The sequence below is a fragment of the Pteropus medius genome, unplaced genomic scaffold, assembly GCF_902729225.1.
Source record: "Pteropus medius unplaced genomic scaffold, Ma_sr-lr_union100, whole genome shotgun sequence".
Classification (NCBI taxonomy): Eukaryota; Metazoa; Chordata; class Mammalia; order Chiroptera; family Pteropodidae; genus Pteropus; species Pteropus medius.
The window spans coordinates 10,422,338-10,445,173 of NW_024349798.1; the positions used below are offsets into that span (position 1 = coordinate 10,422,338).

Below are 22,836 nucleotides of genomic sequence, written 5' to 3' on the forward strand. Positions count from 1 at the left end.
CTCCGTAGTTTACCTGGAGGGTACAATATGAGAGAAAGAGCTAGAAGGTGATGGGGACTAGACTGTGGGAGTTCTTGGGTATCTGGCTAAGGGTTTAGACTTTACCTTGGAAAAAACGGAGAGATCACCAAAGCTTTAAGAGTGGGGAGTAATGTGCTCAAAGCTCTGCTTTCGTGGCATGAGCTGTGGTTGACGGTGACCATATCAGCAGGGACATGAGAAGACTGGAGTCAGGGTCCAAGTGAAACATGATAAGAACCGGGCGACATACAGAGGAAGGAGTCGCCACCAGCTGGGTAATGGAAGAACGGACACAACCAGAGTGCCAGATGTGGTTCCAGAGATGGTCATGTCTTACACAGACAAGGCACGAAATGACACTAAAGCAGACAGGATAAAGCCCTGATTCTCTTTCAATCCTTCTAATTAATTAATGAGAAAGTCTCATTTTGGTGCTAATAGCTCTTCAGCGACTTTCCAACACTTGCTAATCTCCTTTTTTAAGAATAGTGTAATATACGAAGCCTTAGCAGAAAATAGCAGCTAGTTGCATATTAATAGCACTGTTGTGTTTCCCTTTTTCATTTTTCTTTTGAGATTTTCTTTTTTTAATTTCTGTGATTTTGTTCCTTCATTAGTTCACTGTTGCCATCTATTTATGGCAAGGGAACTGGATTCTATTTTTGGTAGTGATATAGCATTTCCTTTTGAAATATATTTATTTTCGTTTAAGATGTAAAGAAAAACATTGTTGGGGGGCGGGAGGAAGGTCAATCTCCAACAAGTTAAATGTAGCATTATCATATGACCCAGCAATTCCACTCCGGGGTACATACCAAAAAGAGCAGGAATATCGTTGACAAAGAAAAACCAGTTTGGGGATGAGTCAGAAGGGGACAGGTTCTAGGCAGGTTCTAAGGTGCTCATGGCTCACTGCACAGCACATTCTACTTGATACCAAGGTGGGAAGCATACCGAGCAGCCAGGGGAATGGGGCAGTAACCCAGAAAAGGAGACTGGGATACAGGTACAGATGGTAAAGGCATCTGCACAGCTCTGGCTAAGAAGGTCCACATCCGGAGAAGTGCAGCTACTAGGGATGCTTTGAGGAAGGCCCTGTCTCACCTGTACAGGGAGGGGCACAGGTCCCACCCAGCAGACAGCAGGCAGATCACCATCAGCCAAGTTGGAGTGACTCCTGACTTGAGAAGTAACGGACCCCTTATTAAGGAATGGACCTCAGCCCAATCCAATTTTACAAATGAGGAAAAGTGCAGTCCAGAGAGGAGAAAGGAAGGAAGAAGATATGTTATAAATATGTTATTTCATATATATTGATATATATTTATTATATATATAGTATTCCCTATGACAGGGAAGGGTACCGAAGCTAAGATTAAATCCCAGGTCTACCTAACTCAAAGCTCCAAATTTTTCCAAAACAACTTGCTCTTCTCATTGCACAGGACTCACCCAAAGAAGAGAAGATATTAAAGCTGGAAAAGCACTCAGCCCACCCTTACCACATGCAAATGAGAAGACTGAGGTCCAGAGTTTGCCTGGCCTGCCAACCAAGTTCACCCTATTAACATGGTGAAGCAAACTAAACTCCTTAGCACAATCTTGCCATGGCGAGATAGTTATAATGGCCCCTTTGGGTCTCTAAACAATGGCCCCAAGGTACCCAGGTCCTAATCCCCAGAATTTGTAAACATTACTTTAAATGGCAACAGAGACTTTGCAGATATGATTAAATTAAGGATCTGGAGATGGGGATATTATCCTGAATGTTTTGGTTGTCCCTAAATATAATCACAAGGATCCTTATAGGATGTGTGACAACTGAAGGAAGATGCTATGCTGCTGGCTTTGAAGATGGAAGAGTCACAAGCCAAGGAATACACCTCTAAAAGCCGGTAGAAACAAGGGCATTTTCTCCCGTAGAGCCTCCAGAGGGAACGTGGCCTTGCCGACACATTGATTTTGGCACAGTGAACCCGAATTTAGATTTCTGCCCTCTGGAATTGCAAGACAGTGAAAGCGTATTCTTTTCAGACACCAAGTATGTGGCAATTTGTTACAGCAGCTACAGTCCTGGACGGAGCCCTTTCTACTAACCTACTGCTTTACTTAAACTGAGCACCTACCCTGCTGGGTGCTGGGAATAGGGAAAGATCGAGTCATAAATGTAAGTCATAAATTACTTAGTCTCCACAAACTAAGTAAACAGGAACACACGCCACACAGGGCAGCGGACCAATGGCTGGGGAATCGTGGATGGGGCATGGACATGGGCAAGCCGCCATCTAGCTTCGAACTTCTGCCCCCGCCGAGACAGCAGATGTGGCATCAGGAACAAAAGAGAAGGCGGCATGACGCACATTCTCAACAGGATTCCTGGTAACAGGTAGAATCGAGGGATCCATATAGACCTGTCATGTGGTCATCGTGTGGCTGATGATTCATATTTTTGGTGCAACTGCTCAGAGGCAGAGGTGTGGTCAGGGAACAGAACCTCTCCTGGGTGCAGCTGAACCAGAAATTTTGGCTGCTTTAATGAATTCTTCCAAAGTGTTACACTAACCCAAACCAACCATAAAAGTTAACAGATTCGTTTAAGAAATAGGTTTGATTTCAGTGTATTTTGGAGAAATGCCCAGATTAACAGAGAGTTTATTAATCCGTCCTTCCTCTTTTCTCTTCCCCAGGTATCCTGAACTTCTTGACCCTTGTTTTTTCCCATCCAGGTCCAAGAGTGATGGGGAAACTGATGGAGAAGAATTTAATTGATGCACACATTAATTGTTCAGACAACTCCCCGTAAGGCCACACGTGAACTACGTGAATCATCCTTCCCAAAGGAATATTAAGCACCTATGTGCACAAGCATCTGTGCTTCTGCAATCTGCTCAGTGCCCTTACTCAATCTGCCACAGTGTTCCTCAGCTGCCAGAGACGCCAACGATGAGTGTTAATATCCCCACACACCAAGTCCCGCTTGCTCTTGACACCAGCCCCTAAAGAGGAGAACGGATCATTTCACTGGGTGCTAGCTAGATAAAGAGGCAGGAACATCAACTGACATGTGTCTATGTACAGCTTTGAGAGTTTTGTGAAACATGGGGCCCAAAGTGTAATGTAGACCTCACTTATTAAGCACCTTCTGTGTAGACAGTACCACAGTGATCAGACTTCAAAATCTATTGCTCTGGTTCTCAACCAGAGGCAAATATGCCCTCCAGAAAACATTTAGCAGAGTCTGGAGACGTTCTTATTGTCACAACTGGGGGCATGAAGTCTAGTGGGTAGAAGCCAGGGATGCTGCTAAACATCCTACAATGCACAGGACAGTCCCCACAACAAAGGATTATCCAGCCAGCATGCCAGTAGTGCCGAGTTTGAGAAACCCTGCCCAAGAGCCAAACTAGCTGGGCTCAAATCCTGGCTCTGTCACTTACCACCTGTGCAAATTCAGACCTATGTCTTAAGTTCTCTGGGCCTCAGTTTCTTTATCTGTAAAATGGGGATAATAATGAAACCTACTGCCTCATACTGTTGCAAAAAGGAGAGGTGTTAATACACAGAACATATTCACACCAGAACAGTGCTCGCTGCACAGTATGTTCTACTTTATGTGCCAAGCAATGTGCTACACACTTTTCAGATAATTATTGACCTTTCCAGTAACCTTGCAAAACGGACGTCACTACTAACCCATTTTACAGATAAGGAAGTTGAGGCTCCGAATGATTACGTGACTTGCCCAAGGACACAGAGCTAGGAAGTTGCGAAGCCAGGTTTTGCGCTGTCTGGATCCAAAGCACATACTCTCCCAAGGTTCTCGAACAGAGGCATACTTGGCCCAGCGGTGCACACGCATGCAAGGAGCACACACAGTGGAATTCCTAGAGCATGACTTTTGCTTGACTCTTTGGTGAAGGGAAAAGTTGACGCCTTTACTGGGGAAGTCATTTTTCAATTACTTTGGCCTTCATACCAATGTGGCTGCATTATGGATGGCTGTGTCGTCTCCATGGATTTTTAAGGTGAAGCCAGAGAGATGGCCGTGTGGGGCGCACACAGCCTGACCTACAGCTCATGTTCATCAGACTCTCGCCCTGCACTGGCTTCCTATGGCTGCGGTAACAAATTGCCACAGACGCAGTGATTTACGGCAACACAGATTTGTTCTCTAACAGTTCTAGAGGTCCGAAGTCTGACATGGGCCTCACTGGACTAAGCTCAAGGTGTCACAGGGCTGCGTTCCTTCTGGAGGCTCCAGAGGAGGATCTGCTTCCGGGCCTTTTCCTGGGACTAGGGGCCGCTTGAATTCCTTGGCTCACGGCCCCACCTCCACCTTCAAAGCAAATTATTCCAATCTCTGCTTCTATCATCACATCTCCTTCTCTGACTCTCACTCCCGTCTCCCTCTCCTAAAAATCCTTGTGATTAATTAGACCCACTGCATATTCCCGAAGAATCTCCCCACTTGAAGATCCTTAATCTTATCTGCAAAGTCCCTTTTGCCATAAAAGGTGACATAGTCACTGGTTCCAGGGATTAAGACATCTTTGGGGGGCCATAGTTCTGTTGACCACACCCCATAAAGCTATTCGAGTAAAAAAAAAAAATTATAGAAAGCACTGAACCTGGAAGTCCTATGAGTTCTGGGAAGGATTCCAAGACAAGGAGTGAGTGCCTCGATGTGGCAGCCCCATTGCAGGAACGGAAACCCCACTGGGAGAAGCACACAGTCAGAGTTAGTGAAGAGGCGGGGCTCAGCCCTCAGCTGGAGCGTCTCAACTCCCCCCCAGTTCAGGAGTATAAGAGCGCTAAGCAGGCTTGGAATGGAGTCTGAAGCACCTCCCACATCGTGATATTGGTCTGCTCAGGCTGCCAAAACCGAGCACCATCAGACAGAGGGGCTTAAACAACAGAAAATGATTTTCTCATAGTTCTGGAGGCTGGAAGTCTGAGACCCAGGTGTCTGCAGGGTTGGTTCCTCCCGAGGCCTCTCTGCTTGGCTTGCAGCTGGCCATCTTCTCTCCTGCATCTTCATGCGGTCTTTCTTTTGTGTGTGTCTGTGTCCTAATCTCTTCTTATAAAGACACCAGTCGTATCGTACCAGGGCCCATGTTAACCTAAATTATGACCTCATTTTACCTTAATTATTTTTTTCAAAACCCTATCTGCAAATACAGTCACATTCTGAAGTACTGGGGGTAGGGGTAGGACATCAATATATGACTTGCAAAGGAAAAAAAAGTCAGCCCATAACACTCTAACATATCCCTCCTACTCTCAGATGAAGCCAGAGACATGCCTCTTTTCCCTGGAAATCACTAGAATTTGAAAAGCTCTACGCACCAGGGGATGAGTAGATGGGGATAGAGAATTTCCCACTCTGGAGGAGGGAGAGAAGCCACAAACTCAAGCAAATCAAGTACCTAATCCCATTAAGGCACATCCACGGCCATCTTTTGAAAGTTTATCTTTAACAAAGCTAATTTTGGCCGTAGAGTATTTCCAGCAAGTACAAGATTATTTTTATGCTTCCACGATGACCATGTCACACGCCAAAACCAGAGACTGAAACAGGCCCTTTCATTCAACCCCAATGAAAACACGAGTTGCTTGCAAAGGTCTTGCCCTGGAAGGCAAGGAGCGAGGAGTGGGGCGTGGCTGGTGGAAGGAAAAGATGGCTTTAGCTCCCATATTTGCTTCTTTCCATGGGAGGGAGGAATGCCTGCGGTGTACAGCTGGAAAATCAACTCACAGGAGAGAAGGGAAAAGTACTGGGCTCAAAGGCAGAAGCAGACAGAAGCATATTTCTATTCCACATTTTAAGAAAGGAAGCTTTGAAATGTTCTCAGCCCCATCTCCCCATTTCAGGACATGGCTGACACATGGCAGAGGAAACAGACATCCTCTATCCTGTTCTGGACAGTTTCTTGAAAAACTCACTGCATATGGTTTAGCAGAAAAGACACAAAAGATCTTACTAATATTCCAGTCTGATATCCAACTGACATACATGGGTACAACCTTGCTGGTTATTAAAATACTGAAACGCTTCGGTTTCCACTGTGAATAGCCCACAGCCTCAGGGCCTTCAAGTCCCTGACACTCAGCTCCTCCCTCAGGAACCCCCTACCTTCCCATAACCAGCCACTAAAAGACTAATGCCTGATACCACAGGGGCTCTGGGATGTTACAAAGGGGTTGTATACTTTGATCGGTCAGTGATTATCTTAGTCCAGGCTGCTGTAACAGAACACCATGGACTGGGTAGCTTATAAACAACAGAAATTTATTTCCCACAGTTCTAGAGGCTTAGAAGTCTAATAATAAGATGTTGGTAGATTCAATGTCTGCTGATGACCCACTTCCTGGTTCACAGGGAGCTTGTCTTCTCTCTGTGTCTTCACATGACAGAAGGGGCATAGGGGCTCTGTGGGGCCTCTTTTATAAGGGTACTAATCCCATTCATGAGGGCTCCACCCTCAACTTAATCATGTCCTAATACCATCACATTGGGGATTACTATCTCAACATACAAATTTTAGGGGGAACACAAACACTCAGTCTGTAACAGTGGTCATGCTGTGCTAGTGGTTAAATGTTAATATCAACCCTAAATCCCTCCTACTTTTGTTTATGACTTGTTTCGCTGGCCCTACCCCCACCATGGAAAAGGAGAGCAATTATTTCTTGCTGCCCATGCAATATCCCTTTCAGATCACAGGGCAATTACTTACTGTCACATCTTCACCCTGCCTTCGCTTTTCTAAAGAAAGGAATGAACCATGGCTTCACATCCCTACCATTCGCCAGAAAACCTATGACATGAGTACATCACCCCCGCTAGGATGTGGTTCTCTACCACCTCCTGGCATATCATAATAGTCAAGTCCCACAAAATGATCTTCTGCTGGGAAATTTTATATTTAAAAGCAATTCTTAAAGTAACATTGATACAGACACATAGTTGAGCAATGCCTGGTGACTAAGAATAAATAATCATGGAACTCCCTGCCAGGCTTCAAAATATTATTTTTTAAAAATTCAAATTATTTCACTGTACTTTATATTGGAATCTATCATTTTCTGAGGTTTTCCATTTACACAATGAGAACTATCAAAGAGGTTGAGATATGCAACATCTAGGGAATACAAAAGTGTGACTAATTTAAAATATATTCCATAGCAGGTGCCATAAGAGATGCCACTAAAACAAAGAAATAACATTTTCAATGAACCAATTAGAAAAATTTTTGTTTCAAGTGCTGGTCAGAGTTAGACAACGGAAGTACATTAACACAGCTATTGAAAGTGTCCAGCAGTCCAATCTTTCTGGAAACCAATTAGCAGTATGCATCAAGAACCTTAAAATTCTTCATGTATGGTCACCTAGTAATTTCAGCCATGGGGTTCAATTCAAAACCAATAATCTGTATTAGGAAGGCATTTCATTAGGAAGATGTTCAGTGAGGTATTGTTTTTAACATCAGCAAATTTGAAGAAATCTAAATTATCAAGTATATCATGATGTGTCCACAAAATAGAAAATGTAGCAGATAAAAATGCTTAGAAATAATGTGTAATGCTTCTGATACACTGTTAAGTAAATTAAAGCTATATATGAAATTATATAATCAATATGTATATATGTGTTTGCATATAAAGTATAGAAAAGACTAGAAGGAAATATATCAAAATGTCACACTAGCAGTTGTCTGGGGATGGTGAGATCAAAGATGATTTTTATTTTCTTTATACTTCTCTGGATCTCACTAATCCTCTAACACATGCATTCATTAAATTAATTTGATATTTGCTGAAGTTATTTTTTACAGTCCTTAAAATCTTTACCTTTTTGAGATATACACTAATATATTTATACCGATATATTTATATTATACATATTTATACTGACATAATAATAGATGGAATATAACGATGCCTTGAATTTGCTTTAAAATGATCCAGGGGAATCGGGACAAGGAGAGTGGTGAAGTTACAAATGAAACAAAAATGGTCATGTGTTAATAACTGTTGAAGCCAGTTGGTAGCTACACGAGGGATCATCATACTATTCTCTCTACGTTTGTATGTGTTTGAAATTTTCCATGATAAAAGTATTTCTTTGAATGCTTCCAAAAAGCTTTTAAGAAGAAAGGAAAATGATTACTAATTAAGCAAGACCAAACAATAGCAATAAACTAAAGTGAAATTTGACCATGAAACTCAGAGCCTGCCGTCTTCGAAATCCTGTTGGTGGAAGCCATGTCCATCACCTCGCACCGGAGTCACAGCAAGCCTGTCATTTTGTACCGCTCAACACCCTCTTCCTGTGGTTCTGGCTCTGTTCACCCAAGTCAACCCACACTGCATTTCCTCAGCCCTACAAATATCTTAGCTTGAAAACAATTCATGTGGAAAATATGTTTTTCAGCCTGAGGACTACAGACATGCAGAACAATAAAGATTTCAAATGCCGCTTACTCTTTCTGGCTAGTTTTCTAATTTGGAAGAGACAAGAGAGAGCAGGAGACATTCAGCTATTTGTGACAACAAAACAGAAATCGGCAAAAAGCTCGACGTGTTGATTGTGAGAACTGCCATCTACAGGAAAATTCAGGAGCTGTCAAAACAATACTCAAGCCTGGCAGCCTTGAGCAGCATGTCAAGAGGAGAGAAAGGCCTAGGCTGTAAACTTGTATCTAGTCCTCCATGAGCTAGCATCCTCCACTATGCTGCATGCAACCTACAGGGGCAGGCACATAGGAGGCCAGGCTCTTCTGGATAAGGAGCTCTTGAATGCAACCCTAGATCCCAGTTCTCTAGAGCATCTTCTCTGCCAAACTCTCCACCCTTAGACTTCTGAATGAGGGGCCCCTCCTCTATATTCCAACAGCCCTCCAAGCTACCCCAACAGATGTCTCACTCTGGGCTTCATCTGGAAGTCTCCTCCAATGAGATTCTAAGTTACATGAAAGCAAATAATTTGATCACAGATATACCTACAGAATATTCTGGCCTAGGGTATGGGCTCAATAAAAGCTTGAAGAATGAACATACTAATAAACCAATAAATAATGAATTCTAAGGAAATCCATGAATGGAGTTCAGAGAGTCTGTGAGCCCCTAAAATTGTACACAATGTTGAATGAATGCTCATGAACGTGCATTCCTCTGGGGACGGTCCATAGTTTTTATTAGTGTATAAAGTGATCATGACTTTCCTCCAAATCACCCCAAATTTTCTTAAATTCCTTGGGTGAGTATGTGGGCCTAGCTTTGAGGTGCAAGTGATTTTCAGAAGTGACCTTATATTTTAGAATGAGTTTCATTTTGTTTGGGGAAAATAGGCACCATTGGGGACCAATGGAAAATCATTAACTTCTTTTAAGTCGGTGAGATTTAAAAGAGGAAAAAGCCTTGTAACATACCAACTTCAACAAAAATTACAAATAAAAACCAACTACCATTCCAATTTAATATTAACTTTTTTTCTTTGAACAGGTAACATGGTCACCTCCATGGAGAGGAATGTGTATCTGAAAACCGATCCAGCAAATATTCTTTCTCTGAATGCTGTATTGTATTATTTGGATTGTTCTTTTTACCCTGCACATGATTATCTATCTCTAATTTGGAAGAGACAAGAGAGAGCAGGAGACATTTGGCTATTTGTGACAACAAAACAGAAACAAAACAGAAATCGGCAAAAAGCTCGTCGTGTTGATAATTCGAAAGAACATATCCATGTTCATCATATGGAAAATTTGTAAAATTTGAATGGAAAGACAAAGCATTTGGAAAGCACTTTTAGGTTTCGTTTTTCTCTGGGAGATGTGAGGGGAAACTAGGGGAAATAGATCAACAACAGGATAATACCTAGAGCAGATTCTGCCATAAGCAAATGTTCAAAACCCAGGGGAGTACAATGAGCAAAAAAGAATAATTTGACAATTGAAAAATCACAGAGGGTTCTGGTTATCCTTTTAGACTATAAAAGCATTACTACAATAAGATGTGCAAAAAATGTGAATATACTTTGATAAGTAATCAAATCACAGAGGGTTCTGGTTATCCTTTTAGACTATAAAAGCATTATTACAATAAGATGGGCAAAAAATATGAATATACTTTAATAAGTAATCATGATTAACTGGATGCAACTGCAAATGCTTCCCATTTGGAGATCGTTGGCAATTACTCTAAACACCATCTTCTGTAGATGTGCTTCTTAGCCAAAAACATTTTTACTAGTAAATATGATGTCGGCTGACCTACTTATGTTTATATTTATATATGTGTGTGAGTTGATATATACATAGGTTTTTCTGCTTTTCAAATATCATCTACCCTTCAGAATGATATAAAGTCCTTTGGGGATTTGACTCGATGATGCAGGGCTCATAAATTCCTCCCCCATGCCAGGCAAATTTAAACTGAATTACTCATACACTTGCAGAAAGTGAGGATGTTGATTTTCAGCCAAATCCATGGGCCTAAAGTACCAGGACTTGGGGATTTAAAAAAAAATTCAAGGATTTGAGAGGTACAGTCTCTGAGTTAAAAAAGACCTCAGAGATGGTGGCCCAATGCAATCTTTCCAATGTGAGTCGGTCTCTCCAGCCCGATCCTAACAGACGGGCAGTCACTCAGCTCAGTCACTTCTGACGAACCCTCTTAATTCTATGAAACATCACAGTCTGCTATTAAAACTGAATTGTCAGAGCTTATTTCTCATATCAAGCTAAAACTTCATATAATAATTTCATCCTCTGGCCTTAGTTCTGTCCCCAGAAAAACAAAACAAAACAAAAACTGAAACTAAACCTTCTACCCACGAACAGCCCATGTAACCGTTGAATAATCTGTCCTATTCTCTCTGATATTTGTCTTCTCTAGGTTGAACTTCCCTAAATATTCCTTCTGAGAGTCTTATCATATGTCATTTAGATCCCACACAGTCCTGAAAGTCCTTCCTCTGGACACACTGCAGTTTTCCAACATCTATCTTTAAATATTACTCCCCAGAACTAAGTCAAGTCTACAGATAATGGTGTTAGTGTTGCTGAAGACATCATTAGTTATACCTCTTGGCCATTGCTCTATGCTCCTGCTAAGAGAGGCAAATTTTGCTGCAGTGGCGATTAACCACTCTTGGAGAAGAATCTTGATTGTTATTCTCTACCAGTGATGTTCAAAAGGTGGCATGTGACCTAGTTCTGGCCAATGAAATGTAAGGAAAGTCTATGCCAATAAAAGGATAAAGGGTCTAGAAGAAAGTTTTTTTTCTCTCCCTTTTTCTTCCTGTTTTGAATGCTGGCATGTGAAAATGTGATGGCTGGAACAGAAGCAGGCATCTTGTGACCAAGGTGAACCAACAGCTGAGAAAAGCAAAATAGAAGAATGGAAAGGACTTGAGTCCTTGATGGGTTATCAGGTCACTAAACCAGACCTGGGACACCTAGTTAAACAAAATAACTAACTGGCTTAAGTCACCGTTGGTCAAATATTGTTACATGCAGCTGAAAGCACTCCTAACAACATAAAAAGTATAATGGAGCTATCACTATTCTTGATTTGGACATTACATTTCTAGAAATGTGGCCTTCACTTTTCTAAGAGCCATATCACTACTTAGAATCTGCTGATCATCTGGCCAATGCAAAACAAACAAACAAATAAACCAATAAAAACCGCGTGATTGGGGATCACAATCTCAAATGCTTGCAGAGACCATGCAGCTAACCTACGTGTGTGAATCTGGCTAGAAATAATAGGGAGCAAGGAGGGCTGTAGTGAAGATGAAAATGTGACTCATCTGAAGACATTAAAATTCAAGTATTTTAAATACTATGCTGGTAATAAAATACTAATACATCTACGAGTTAGAGTCGGCAGACAGTCTACCAGTTCATGACCCTTGCAAAAATCATTCTCACGTAGGTTGGAAAGCCACATTCATCCCTCCTTTCTGCAAAAGTGTAAATTCTTCTTAAAACCCTCCAGTGTAGTCTGTAGTATGGGTTCATCATTTCAATCTAGAAAGGCAGTTTTAAATTTTAATTCCGAAATCTAACTTCTTAATCATTTCATTTAAGACAACCAAAATATTAACATCAAATCTGTTCTCTCTCTCTTGATTCTAAGCCCCTTCCCTAAACCAAGTGGATTCATAATCGTTAACTCGAAAGGGCAATAAAATATGACCAGAATTAAGCCCCCAAAGACCTGGGTTCTTGTTGTGTGACTAAATAAATCACTTCAAAAATCTGGACCTTTATTTCCTCATCTGAACATAAGGATTCTTTAACCAAATTCGTTTGGGGCTGCCGAGTTCCCTAGGCCATCACTGAGTTACTTAATCATTGACAGAGATAAAATGAAAAACTATATACGCCCACACCTTAAAGCCCTAAGCCCCATGCAAACATCTGATCCAACTGGCGGAATTATTTACTGCAAAGGTCACTGAGAAAGTCTCCTCTTACCGTCATTTTCACATCGGCCACAATTAATCTTTAGTTCGCCAGGATTAAAGCTCATGGCAAGTCCTAAGACCTCAAAAGAAGCTTCTGGTTGTCCCAGTTAAGAAAACAGGAGTCATTTCATGCTGGACTCTCCACACCTTGGGCGTCTGTGAGATTCATTCACAGTGTCTTATAGGGAATACCCTCATATTACCACACTGCCCTTCATCATTTTTTCTTGTTATTAAAAAGTGCATGTGCATTAGAGAAAAATAAAACTACAAAATATATACACAAACATATAGCATTCCTGTAATAAATATGTATTATGAGCCAAGCACTGAGCTTTGTTCTTGATATTCATTATCTCATTTAATTCTCACAACTCTATGAAGTAGGTACTATACTGTTCTCATTTTAAAGATGAAGATGCTGAGGCCCAGAATCATTTAAGAACTTCTTCATGATCACTCAGCTAGTGAGTGATGAAGCCTGAATTTAAACCCAGACACTCTGACTTGAGGATCAACTCATTGACCATCTTATAATGACGTTTTTAAAAAAGGTTAAAGCAAGCCTGAGTTTACAACCTAAAGATAACCAATGTTCAGATTTTGCTATGTTTCTCACCAGTCTTTTCTTGAAGACTATAAATTATTCAGAGGTGGAAGGGGACCTAGGTTAATGATGGTGACAGTGAACACAGCAGTGTGACCTTGTACGCACCATGAATTTGCCACCTACCAAGGAGCAGCCCCTGTGAGAGAAGAGAATGCCTGGGAAAGGCCCTCCTAACAAAGACAAGCTATTTTCTTCACCTGCATCAGGGACCTCAAACCCCAGTGCCTCAGGACCAAGTCTGTAACATGAAGTAGGCAAGTTGAGGACCGAAAAAAGAGAGTACCTACCTGTGTGGGGTGGACAGGGATTGCTATTCATCTCTAACTACGGGGAAAAGTGGACCCAATATCACCAGGCCTTCTGATTTTTTCAAAGAAGCATGAAATTTGGATTTTCTTTAAAAAATGTGATATCTCCCAACTTTAAAATGTTGGCAACTAATTCAAATTTGAATAATCAAAGGGAGTGCAGGACAAACAAAACACACCAGTTAGAAACATCATAACCTCTCGTTGTCATGATGGCCTTATCAGAAGCCATGAACTCTTTATTACAAACCCAAGATTCTATTTGTCTCTCTCCCCTCCCCTCCCCTTCTATTTTCCCTCCACCCTCCTCCCCACCCTTCGCTCTACGCAGAGAAGCATTTTATACCAACAGCAACCAAAGAGAAGATGAACACTCCCCCCTCCAAACCCACCAGGCTACGGCTATCACGGGTCCAGATGATCACCAATGACCCCTGAGGGGCCATCTGGAAAGTCAGTCATGCCTCTCAGGTGATGATACCTGTTGCTCTCCGATGACTTACATGAGGAGGAGTAGACGATTGCATCTGACATACCTCATCGAGTGGGCTAAAGATAGGCATCCCCACTCTCTTAGGAACTACTTGATACTTCTATAACAGGAGCTGAGTGGGCTCCACCAACATTCTGATATGTGTGTCTGCCCTTTCTATGAGCTTTCACTGTTTAATGGAAAGGCCTGTCACTCACATCCAAACTCCAGAGCTGCAAGGTTACAAGGGCACCAACTTCCACCTCCTGCTGATGAGCTGTTACTCAGCGGCACTACACGGAGGTCCTTTTATATGGAACCCCCCAATTTCTGTTAATCCTCAGGATGGCTAGTAATTATCTGCCCACTAAAGAGGAGACTTGGCACACACTTATGAAATCAGTCGGCATTTAGGGAACAAACACTGCATGGAAAGCCCTGACCACAGTATGCTAAGTTTGCCCAGAAACCACAGCAAGCTGGCACCGGAAACAATGACTTGATTCATTCAATCAAAAAACATATATACCAAATAACAAATGCAAAGGGCAAGATCAGCACACAAGTTGCCAAAAAGGACATATATGTGGAGTAGAAATTAACCTTACCAAAAGTAGGAAAAAAGAAGAATATTTAAAATAACTGTGGTATAAGCGGAATACTCTGCAGCCATTTAAAATTATGTCTGAGAAGTCTATTTAATGGTAAGGGAAAATTCCAAAAATATATAATCAAGTTTGAAAAAAAAAACAAAGCAGGTTGTGAAAAATAACCAAGTCAAAATCAGAGTGAACACACTAAGTAATCCCACTCTTCTGCTCCTAAAACATAGAATTTACAGATAAATCTTCAGATATTTTAAAATTTACATAGCACTGCTTTCATATTAAAAAAGGGAATCACAGATCAAAAATAGAGAGGACTCCCTAAAGATAAATGAATCAAAAGATGGGACTCAACAATTACAAGTAGGAATCAAAGCCACATGGTCCATGGGATATAAGCCATTGAGAGCAGAGGCCCCAACATCCACTCAGGGGAACTGGACCCAGAATCAGGCCATTAGCTATGAATGGGGCTGGAACATCTACACCATCCACCATGAATCACAGCCAAAACTAAGGAGCCAAAACAAAGTCATCTACATGAGACTGGGACCCAAGCCCGAACCATAGAATACGTAAAGAAGGAAGAGAGCTGAGCCGAGCTGTTGACATTAGCTCTGGTTCAAAAGCATACAGCCTTACAGATTTAAGGCAGAAGAAATCATAAAATTGCCTTGAAAATAAGTTCACAAACTAAAAATTAGAGAATGTATGATAACATCCAATGATCAGACTCTGCAAAATGGAAGAATTCATACCTAAAGAAACAAAGATGCTACGGTAATCAGAGAAAGACTTTGTAGTGAGCAACTTTTTAAATCCTCAAAAGGACAGAGGAGGGATTTACATCCACAGAGTAAGAAGGTATTTTTTTTTAATGAAACAAACAAACAAAAAAGGCAGAAAAGTATGAAAAGGGATCAATTATTTATCATGGAAAAAAAATGAACCATTGTTGAAATTAAAAACACATAGGAAAATAATAGACTAAACACAAATAAAGAGAGCTGGTTAACAGAAATACAGAACTGAGGAAACTTTCCTAAGCACAGCACAGAGAGACAGAGAACTGTGGAAAAACATGTTTAAGACACATGGAGAATTGACAGAAACTACACATGGAGAGAACAGAGATAATGTTGGAAAGGAAATTATCCAACAGATAATGGCTGAGATTTTTTTCAGAATTAAAGAAAAATCTGGGTCCTCTTACTAAGAAGGCCCACAGAGTGAAAAATACAATAAGTAAGACCATATAGACAGTGTAATCCTGAATTTATAACTCAATAAATAGATCTTAGAAGAAAAGAGACCCAAGTGTCAACAATGGTTACTCCCAGTGATAGGGTTTAGAGAGACTTTTATTTTCTTCTTTAAACTTTAATGTACTTTCTAGGCGCTCTACAATGAAAAGACGTTTTTATAAACTATCTGCGGAGGAATGTTTGTTATTTAAAATACACACATACACATAAACATATTTTTTAAAAATATGTCCTCAAGGAACTTACAATCTAGTAGAGGAGATGAGGTATGTGTAGAAATAACATATAAAGCAAAACCCATGCAATAACCCACATGGATAGATGTAGCTAAAATCTAAGCTTTGCCTTTTCCCCAGGGAGTAGTTAGGAATAAAGGGGAAAAGGGAGGAGGAGATGAGGACACTGAGCAGAAACATAAAGGTTTAATGCATATGTCTGATTTACCAGGGGCTATTACTACAACCAAAGAGTATTCCATTTGGACAGAATCAAAATAGCCAAACCAAGATAAGATTAGAACTTATTTACATCAAGCATTATTTTCACCTCTAAATTACTTATATCTCAAGACCACCCACTGATAGAAGCAAAAATTAACACCTTCGTTGTAAATTAAATTAACACCACAAAAAATCTGTCACGTAGCACATTTCAATTATTATAAAAGCTTTGTTCTTTTGGTTGAGCCAAGTAGACTGAGGGAAGGGTAAAAAAATGGCAGGAGGGGTGTTCAATTTAACTGCTAATCAAATTTACTACCATTCTTATCCATGGGGGCGCTATCATGTTACCAGTTTAGAAGCGAAAACATGGGTATGTTCTAGGCTTTATCAAATAAATTTCATCTTGGGGGAGAAACAAGAGGCCTTGTCTGTTTGGGGAGATTCAGACTTTGTGGCCATAATACCGCTGGCACACTCAAGCAAGCAAGGTGAAGATTTAGGCAATGTCCCATGACTGCTTCTTCAGAGCCAAACAAACAGAACTTGGTGTTCAGCTTTAAAAGAAACAGGTGGTAAAGGCACTAGCCAACTTGATGTATTACTAATGGAATGAAGGTCTGTTCACATCTCAGACAATCTCTTTCCTTTTTTAACACATCCAGGTTTTTCAAAATACCACCCCTTAAACCCAACTGCTCTCAACATCAACTGCACCCCCCTCAGTGTTATCACTGCTGACTTCTCTGACTCTTCCATCAAGACCAACTCGGAGAGCCCCAATCATAATAAGGAGCATCCAATTGCTTTCAGCATTTTTGAGCCAATGAACCCTTTCATTCCTCTCTTCTCCATTCCTTCTCAAATCTTTCTCTAATCTTGAATTCTCTGAAAAGGACCTGTCTCATCTTCCTCTTGTCATTTCCTGATGCTCTTTTTCTTCTTTATTCTTAAGTGGGGTCGCAATCCCCAGAAGGCAGTTTCATTCCATAGGAGAAGAGGGTGCCTCCACCCATACCCGCTTGGATTTCTCAAAACTCCCTTTCTAATACTCTCTTCCAGGGAGGAACAGCTGCTGGTCTAGTAGATCAGGCCTGACATTCATAGCGGGGAGGGTCACTGCATATCAAGGATGTGCTCAACTATGAGCCCGCTCCCTGTTTCTGCTGCTTTGCCTACAGTAAGATGGGTAAGTCAGGAGAGAGCCCAAGCCATGTACCTGCCAGCTCAGACCACCCCCAGCCTGAGCCTCAAGCCACCTTCTCTAATTCCGCTTTACCGGATGTCTCCATTGATTGTGCTGGGCCCTAATCAATCTAGAAATTTCACTCTCAATAGAACCACTGTTTTTTGTGTGTTGCTCCTTCGGTCAAAATTTCAGAAGGGAAGAGGGATCTGTGGTAATATTCAGATCCCCAAATTGCACTCCAAACGCCTGCTGGAAATCACTGATCTCTTCCTTCTTCTTCATGTCTTCATCAGAAGCCTAGTCACTCCTGATGCACAAGCCCCTGATTTGCTGCACTTCTCCATGGCTCAAAACCTCCCATAAAATGTGATTAAGTCCTTGACTCTTCTGAAGATGGGATGACAAAGTTAAAGGTCAGGCTTAACTTTGGTGGAATGTGAGATCACAGCTTGGGACCAGAAAACCAGAGATCCAGTTCCATCACCAACTGTGTGGTCTTGGCCAAGTCTTTAAATGCCCTATGCTGCATCTTTCATCTGAAAGCTACAGGATGCTCTTGCAGACTCTAAGCCCCTTTCCAGTTCTGAAATGGCCCATACGCCGGTGGCAGAGCACAGCTGTTCCCTATTTTTTTCATCCCAGAAAGGAGCCCCCAAAACTGAGAGGCAGCTAGGAAAATGCTCAACCACACATAGGAATTCTGCTAGGCTGCAAACTATTTAAAAATGAATGTTTAATAAGACACTGCATCAGTTACGTACTTCAGCTGAATGTGCTGCAGCCCAGGAGACCTGAAAGAATTAATACAGTTCCCAGAGGAGCTGGTGGGAATTGCTGAGGCAGAGGCAGAATCTGATTTGATGAATATAAAAGTGCTTTGAGAGCGTCAAAAGGAAAGTGTTCTAACAAATATCTGCTTGATCCATTAGGATGTCTCCTGCTACCTAAGGAACATACTCCAAGAAGATCTCAGGGCTACTGACCATGGCACGCAAGTACTCACCCTTTCCTCCCCTTCCCACCTCCCCAGTCCCTTCCTGGGGCTTAGACAGAGGTACAGTACACCCACAACGCTAATCCTTCCCTTTCCTTCCTCCTTTCTTTGCTTCTTCCATCCCTCCCACTTCTGTACAATTCTCAAACCAGGTCTTCATAACATCTCACTCAAATCTTCAAGTCTCTCTCCCTTCTTATCCCAACCAACACTCCCAGCTGGTCCACAGAGAGTCCTTATTCTAAGCCAAGAAATTGGGACATGCTTACCTTCCTTCTGACACTCCCAAAATGCCAGTACCAAAACCTATCCTTGGGCACCAACCCCTCCATCTGAGGGTCCTGGAAACCCCGCCGGCCCCGCTCCAGGAACATGTAGGAAAAGGCCAGGCCCTCCTGCTCTTGGTTCACAGCCAGTTGTCTCCGCTCACACCCGCTCCCTTAAGAACACTCTCTGCGGCCTGTGGCCTAGGGCTTCTCAAACTTCCCACCCCTCTTGCCTTAATTGCCGAGACTCTGCAGAAGCATGATCTTTCTCTGCCCTTTTGTGCTTTACCTGAAAACTTTGCATTTTATTCCATAACAGAGCCACATTTAATCTTTTCTAAAAATAGTTTTAGTTACCACAAGAAGGGAAAATGGACATTTTTCATAAAATAATCAGGTAAAATTGGCATTAAAGGAATATAAGCCATATTGTTTCAGGTGCCCCCAGGCCCGCCTGTGCACTACTTGGAAATCTCCGAGTAGTCCACTACCCCGTCACCCACTCCCGTCAGTGTTTTCCAAGTTCTTCCTGGCACATTCAAGGTGCTTCCAAGTACCCCACTGAAAGATCCAGGGCAAAAAACCTTTCCATTGATTTCCAGGTTAGACAAGCAGGAACTGATTCTCACCAGGGCCAGTGGTGGCCACCACCTCCTTTCACACAGAGGCAGATGCCAAGGGCTCCCGAAGACCTTTAGCGGCCACCCTATGACCTGCACACTCCTGAGTCCTGGCAGCCTGTCACCTCCCCGGCCTTACCTTGTCAGCCATGATCATAGATGAGCCCCCATGGATGCCCAGGATGGGGACAAAAGTCTGTGAGGAGATAAAATCCAGCATCTGGGCCACGGCCTCTTGGTCGGTGTCGTCCCCAAACACTAGGCCGTGGATGCGTGCCCCGGACATGAGGTCGCACACATGTGTGATGAGGCTCTTGGGGTCGGTGCGGTTCATTAACAGCGCTACCACATTCACGTCCAGGGCCAGCCCTGCTGCTTGCTCTGGGCCCCACAGGTTTCGCAGTTCGCGCTCCGTCACGTCGTGGCTGTGGCCCAGCAGCACCGCGATGTTCAGTGCCGGGGGACCCTTCTCCGCCGCCGCGCCCTGCGCCGGACCGCGCCAGATGAGAAGTGCCGGCAGCACCAGCAGGGTCCAATAGCCCAGTCTGCCCATAGTCGCCACTTACGGTCCCTGCAAGGGGAGAGGGCGGGTCAGGGCCACCGTAAGTGAGGGTTCCAAACAGAAGGGATTCCCAACCCAGCCCCTTGCTCTAAGAGCCAGGTACAGAACCCACACCCAGCGCCAACCGCCAGGTCACTGACTCCATTCCCCAACCCCCACGGCATCCACATCCGTCCACCCATCTCTAACTCTATCCAATCCGAGCTGATTCTCCATCCCTGACTGTAAATCCATCTTCGCAACCAGCCTCCTTTTCATGTCCTGTCTCCAGCCTCTTCTCCATGCCCAATTGTCCACATCTTCCACTGCATCCCCCAAGTTAGCTGTGAACCACTGCACCTGAGCATAGGCGCACAGAGGAAACCCTCCACTCACCCATCTCCTACCCCAGCTACTGTGCACCAAGTTACCAACCCGCCCCATGCTCTCAAGGAGCGAACTACAAACTAGCCCCAGCGTGCAGAGGCGGTGCAGCAGCAAGGCATCCCTGCTCCAGCGCAGGAAGTGAATTGACTGACCCCGCCCCCTGCAAACGTGCAGGATACTGCAGAGACCTGACTCCCGGTGGCACCCGCTCCAGACCCCGCTCCTTTCCTGCAGGGTACAACCAAAGCGCATGGGAGTGAGGACACTCGTTTGTGCGCCCGAGGCTCCAAGTGCCGAGAAAAACTTAGAGCACGCCCCACCTCTCGCGGAGGGGATCTGAAGCGAATTCAACTCAACTGCAAGTGGCCCCAGGACCTGCCTCTACACGCGCGCGCACGTGAACACACGCACCCTCTCTCACACACGCCGTGTGCCATGCAGAATTCCAGAGAGGAGGCGCGTCCGTCAGTGGATCGGCGCGTGGGAGCTGGCAAAGAACGTGCGTGGGGGAAAGGGTAGGAACCCAAGAAGCTCTCTGACCGACGTGAACTGTACAGCCCCTCCCCAGGCTTTCCACTTCAGGTCCTGCTAACCAAGTCTTAGGTGCACGTGGCAGTGGGCTCACAGGCACGCTCACAGGCACACACGCATTTCTGCGCACACCCGCAGGCTGAAGGAGGTGCTCATGGCCACCTGGAGTCCACTCATGTGCTCAGGCGGTGCACATACATGTACCGCGCCAGGTGCACAGCCGCCTGTGCCTGCAAATACCAGCACAGTCGTGCACGTGTGCACAGGCACGCGCCCCTCAGGCGCAGCGCTGCCAAAGCCAGAGGAAGTTGGGGTGAACTCGCACGAGCCTCGGCACTCTGTTAGTGAGCACTGCGGAGCCTCAGCGCCCCCTGGTGCTCTTCTCGTGCCTTGCTACCGATGCTCCCTCTCTCTCGTTTTCTCTCTCCCTCTCCCTAGATCCTTCTCCCGCTCTACCTTGGATCGAGTCTTCCTCCTACCCAGCCCGTGGAGCCCAGGTCTCCCGCTTGGATGTACCTGTAGCCGGAGAAGGTCGAAGATGCAGTGGGGCGCGCTGCACGCACGAGCATCTCGGCCGCCTCAGCAGCCGCCGGGTTTAGCGGGTTCCCGCATGCTGCGGCCCCCGCACGCTCCCCTGGCTGTCCCGCGCTGTCCGCATCGCCCCCACGGGGGGCGGCTATCCCAGCCGGAGGCTCTGCAGCAGGGCTCTACGGGGGCGAAGAAGAGACAGAGAGGCAGGGTCAGCCCATGGGCCAGAGGTGCCCGACTGGGGGGTGGGTAGGCTGCAGTCTGCAATGCTCACAGCCCCTCTGTGCGCACAGGGGACTCAACGGGAGATGGGAGCTGAAGCTCCGTGCCTGAGATGTCCCCAGTGCGGTTCCTCAGACCCTGTAGCTGATATGGAGAGCTCTGCTCCAGGGCGCACAGGAAAACCGGAGCCCCACGTTGGCCGCCCACGAGAAGCTAACTGGGCACCTCCACCCTCACCCCCTACCACCTCCCCAGCTCCGGCTGCTGGGAGTTGTGCGGCCAGGAGCTGCTGAGCGAGGGGGGTAGGGAGAAAAAGAGGAGGGAATAGGGGGTGTGGGGTGGGGGCTGGCTGAGTTTGCGATGAGCCGGCAGGAGGAGAGGGGGAGGGAAGGAGTCGGGCTCCGGCGGTCCCGGATCCCCGAGGGAGGTGCGATCATTCCCACGCAACGACCCTCTTGCGGTCCTGCCTCCCCCTCCTATCCAGGCCTTCCACCATCCTCTTCCCAAAGGGGTGGCCCAGGCCCCGCGTCCCGCGCCAGCACTCACCGCAGCCTCTCTCCACATAGTTCTCAGCAGTGGCCGCTCCTGGTCATCTCCAGGGCTGATAGCTGCGGCCGCAACTCTCAGCGCTCACCCGACCCCATGCTCCGGCTAAGCCCTCGGCGCCTCCCTCCAAGAGCCGGAGCTCGGCTTCCTGCCCCACTCCCAACAGCAGCTGCCCAGTCCTCTAAGAGCGCCCAAGAGCCCTCTCCGCAGCCCAGGCTCCGGGCTGGTGTGTGTGAGGGCGAGTGTGTGTGTGTGGGAGCGCGCGCGTGCTTGTAGCCGGGGATCCCCGCGGTCCCTGGCCGAGAGAGGTGCTGGTGGGGGGAAGGCAGCTCCCTCTGGGCCCTTCGCTGTGAGGCTAGCTCGCACTGGGCATTCAGCTCCCCACTTCCCAGCGGGAGTCCCGAGGAGCGCCTGACCACCCTGGTTCACAGCACTGGCAAAGCCAGGCTCCCGGGGCGTGCTTCTGCTGTGGTCGCCTTGAAGGAAGAGGAGGAGGGAGGACAGGGGTGCCCCCACACCAACTTAAGGACTTGTTCTCAGTCGATGAGACGCAGCAGCCTCCGCGAAAGCCAAAGAAGCTTAGAGCTCTGGCAAGAGAAAGCGTCTCCCGCCCGCAGTCGCTCTCCTCGGAGGCGGGCCGAGGCAGACCCCGCAGTCCCTTGGCGGTGGCGCGGAGCGCAGCCACCCGCTCCCAGAGCGCACGGTGGCGACCAGGCCAGGATAGGTAGCTGCCTGAAGGCGGAGGCGCCTTGGGTGGCGCGCCGCTGTCCGTGGTGCTGAAACCACGCTCTCTGCCCGCTCCAGGGCGTCTGG

At 45.1% G+C, this 22,836-nt stretch overlaps 1 protein-coding gene across 1 annotated transcript in view; it reads right to left on the bottom strand.

Annotated features, from left to right (window-relative positions):
• GRIN2A (glutamate ionotropic receptor NMDA type subunit 2A) overlaps nucleotides 1–22,276 on the bottom strand; it is a 345,539-nt gene extending 323,263 nt beyond the window's left edge. Inside the window, exons 1-3 of the mRNA XM_039885317.1 lie at nucleotides 22,024–22,276; nucleotides 21,244–21,434; nucleotides 19,408–19,839 (exon numbers count right to left, since the gene is read on the bottom strand). Of these exons, the coding sequence (XP_039741251.1) occupies nucleotides 19,408–19,821 (414 nt within the window). The 5' untranslated portion in view covers nucleotides 19,822–19,839; nucleotides 21,244–21,434; nucleotides 22,024–22,276. The remainder of the gene's footprint in view (nucleotides 1–19,407; nucleotides 19,840–21,243; nucleotides 21,435–22,023) is intronic.
• Nucleotides 22,277–22,836: the final 560 nt, after the last annotated feature.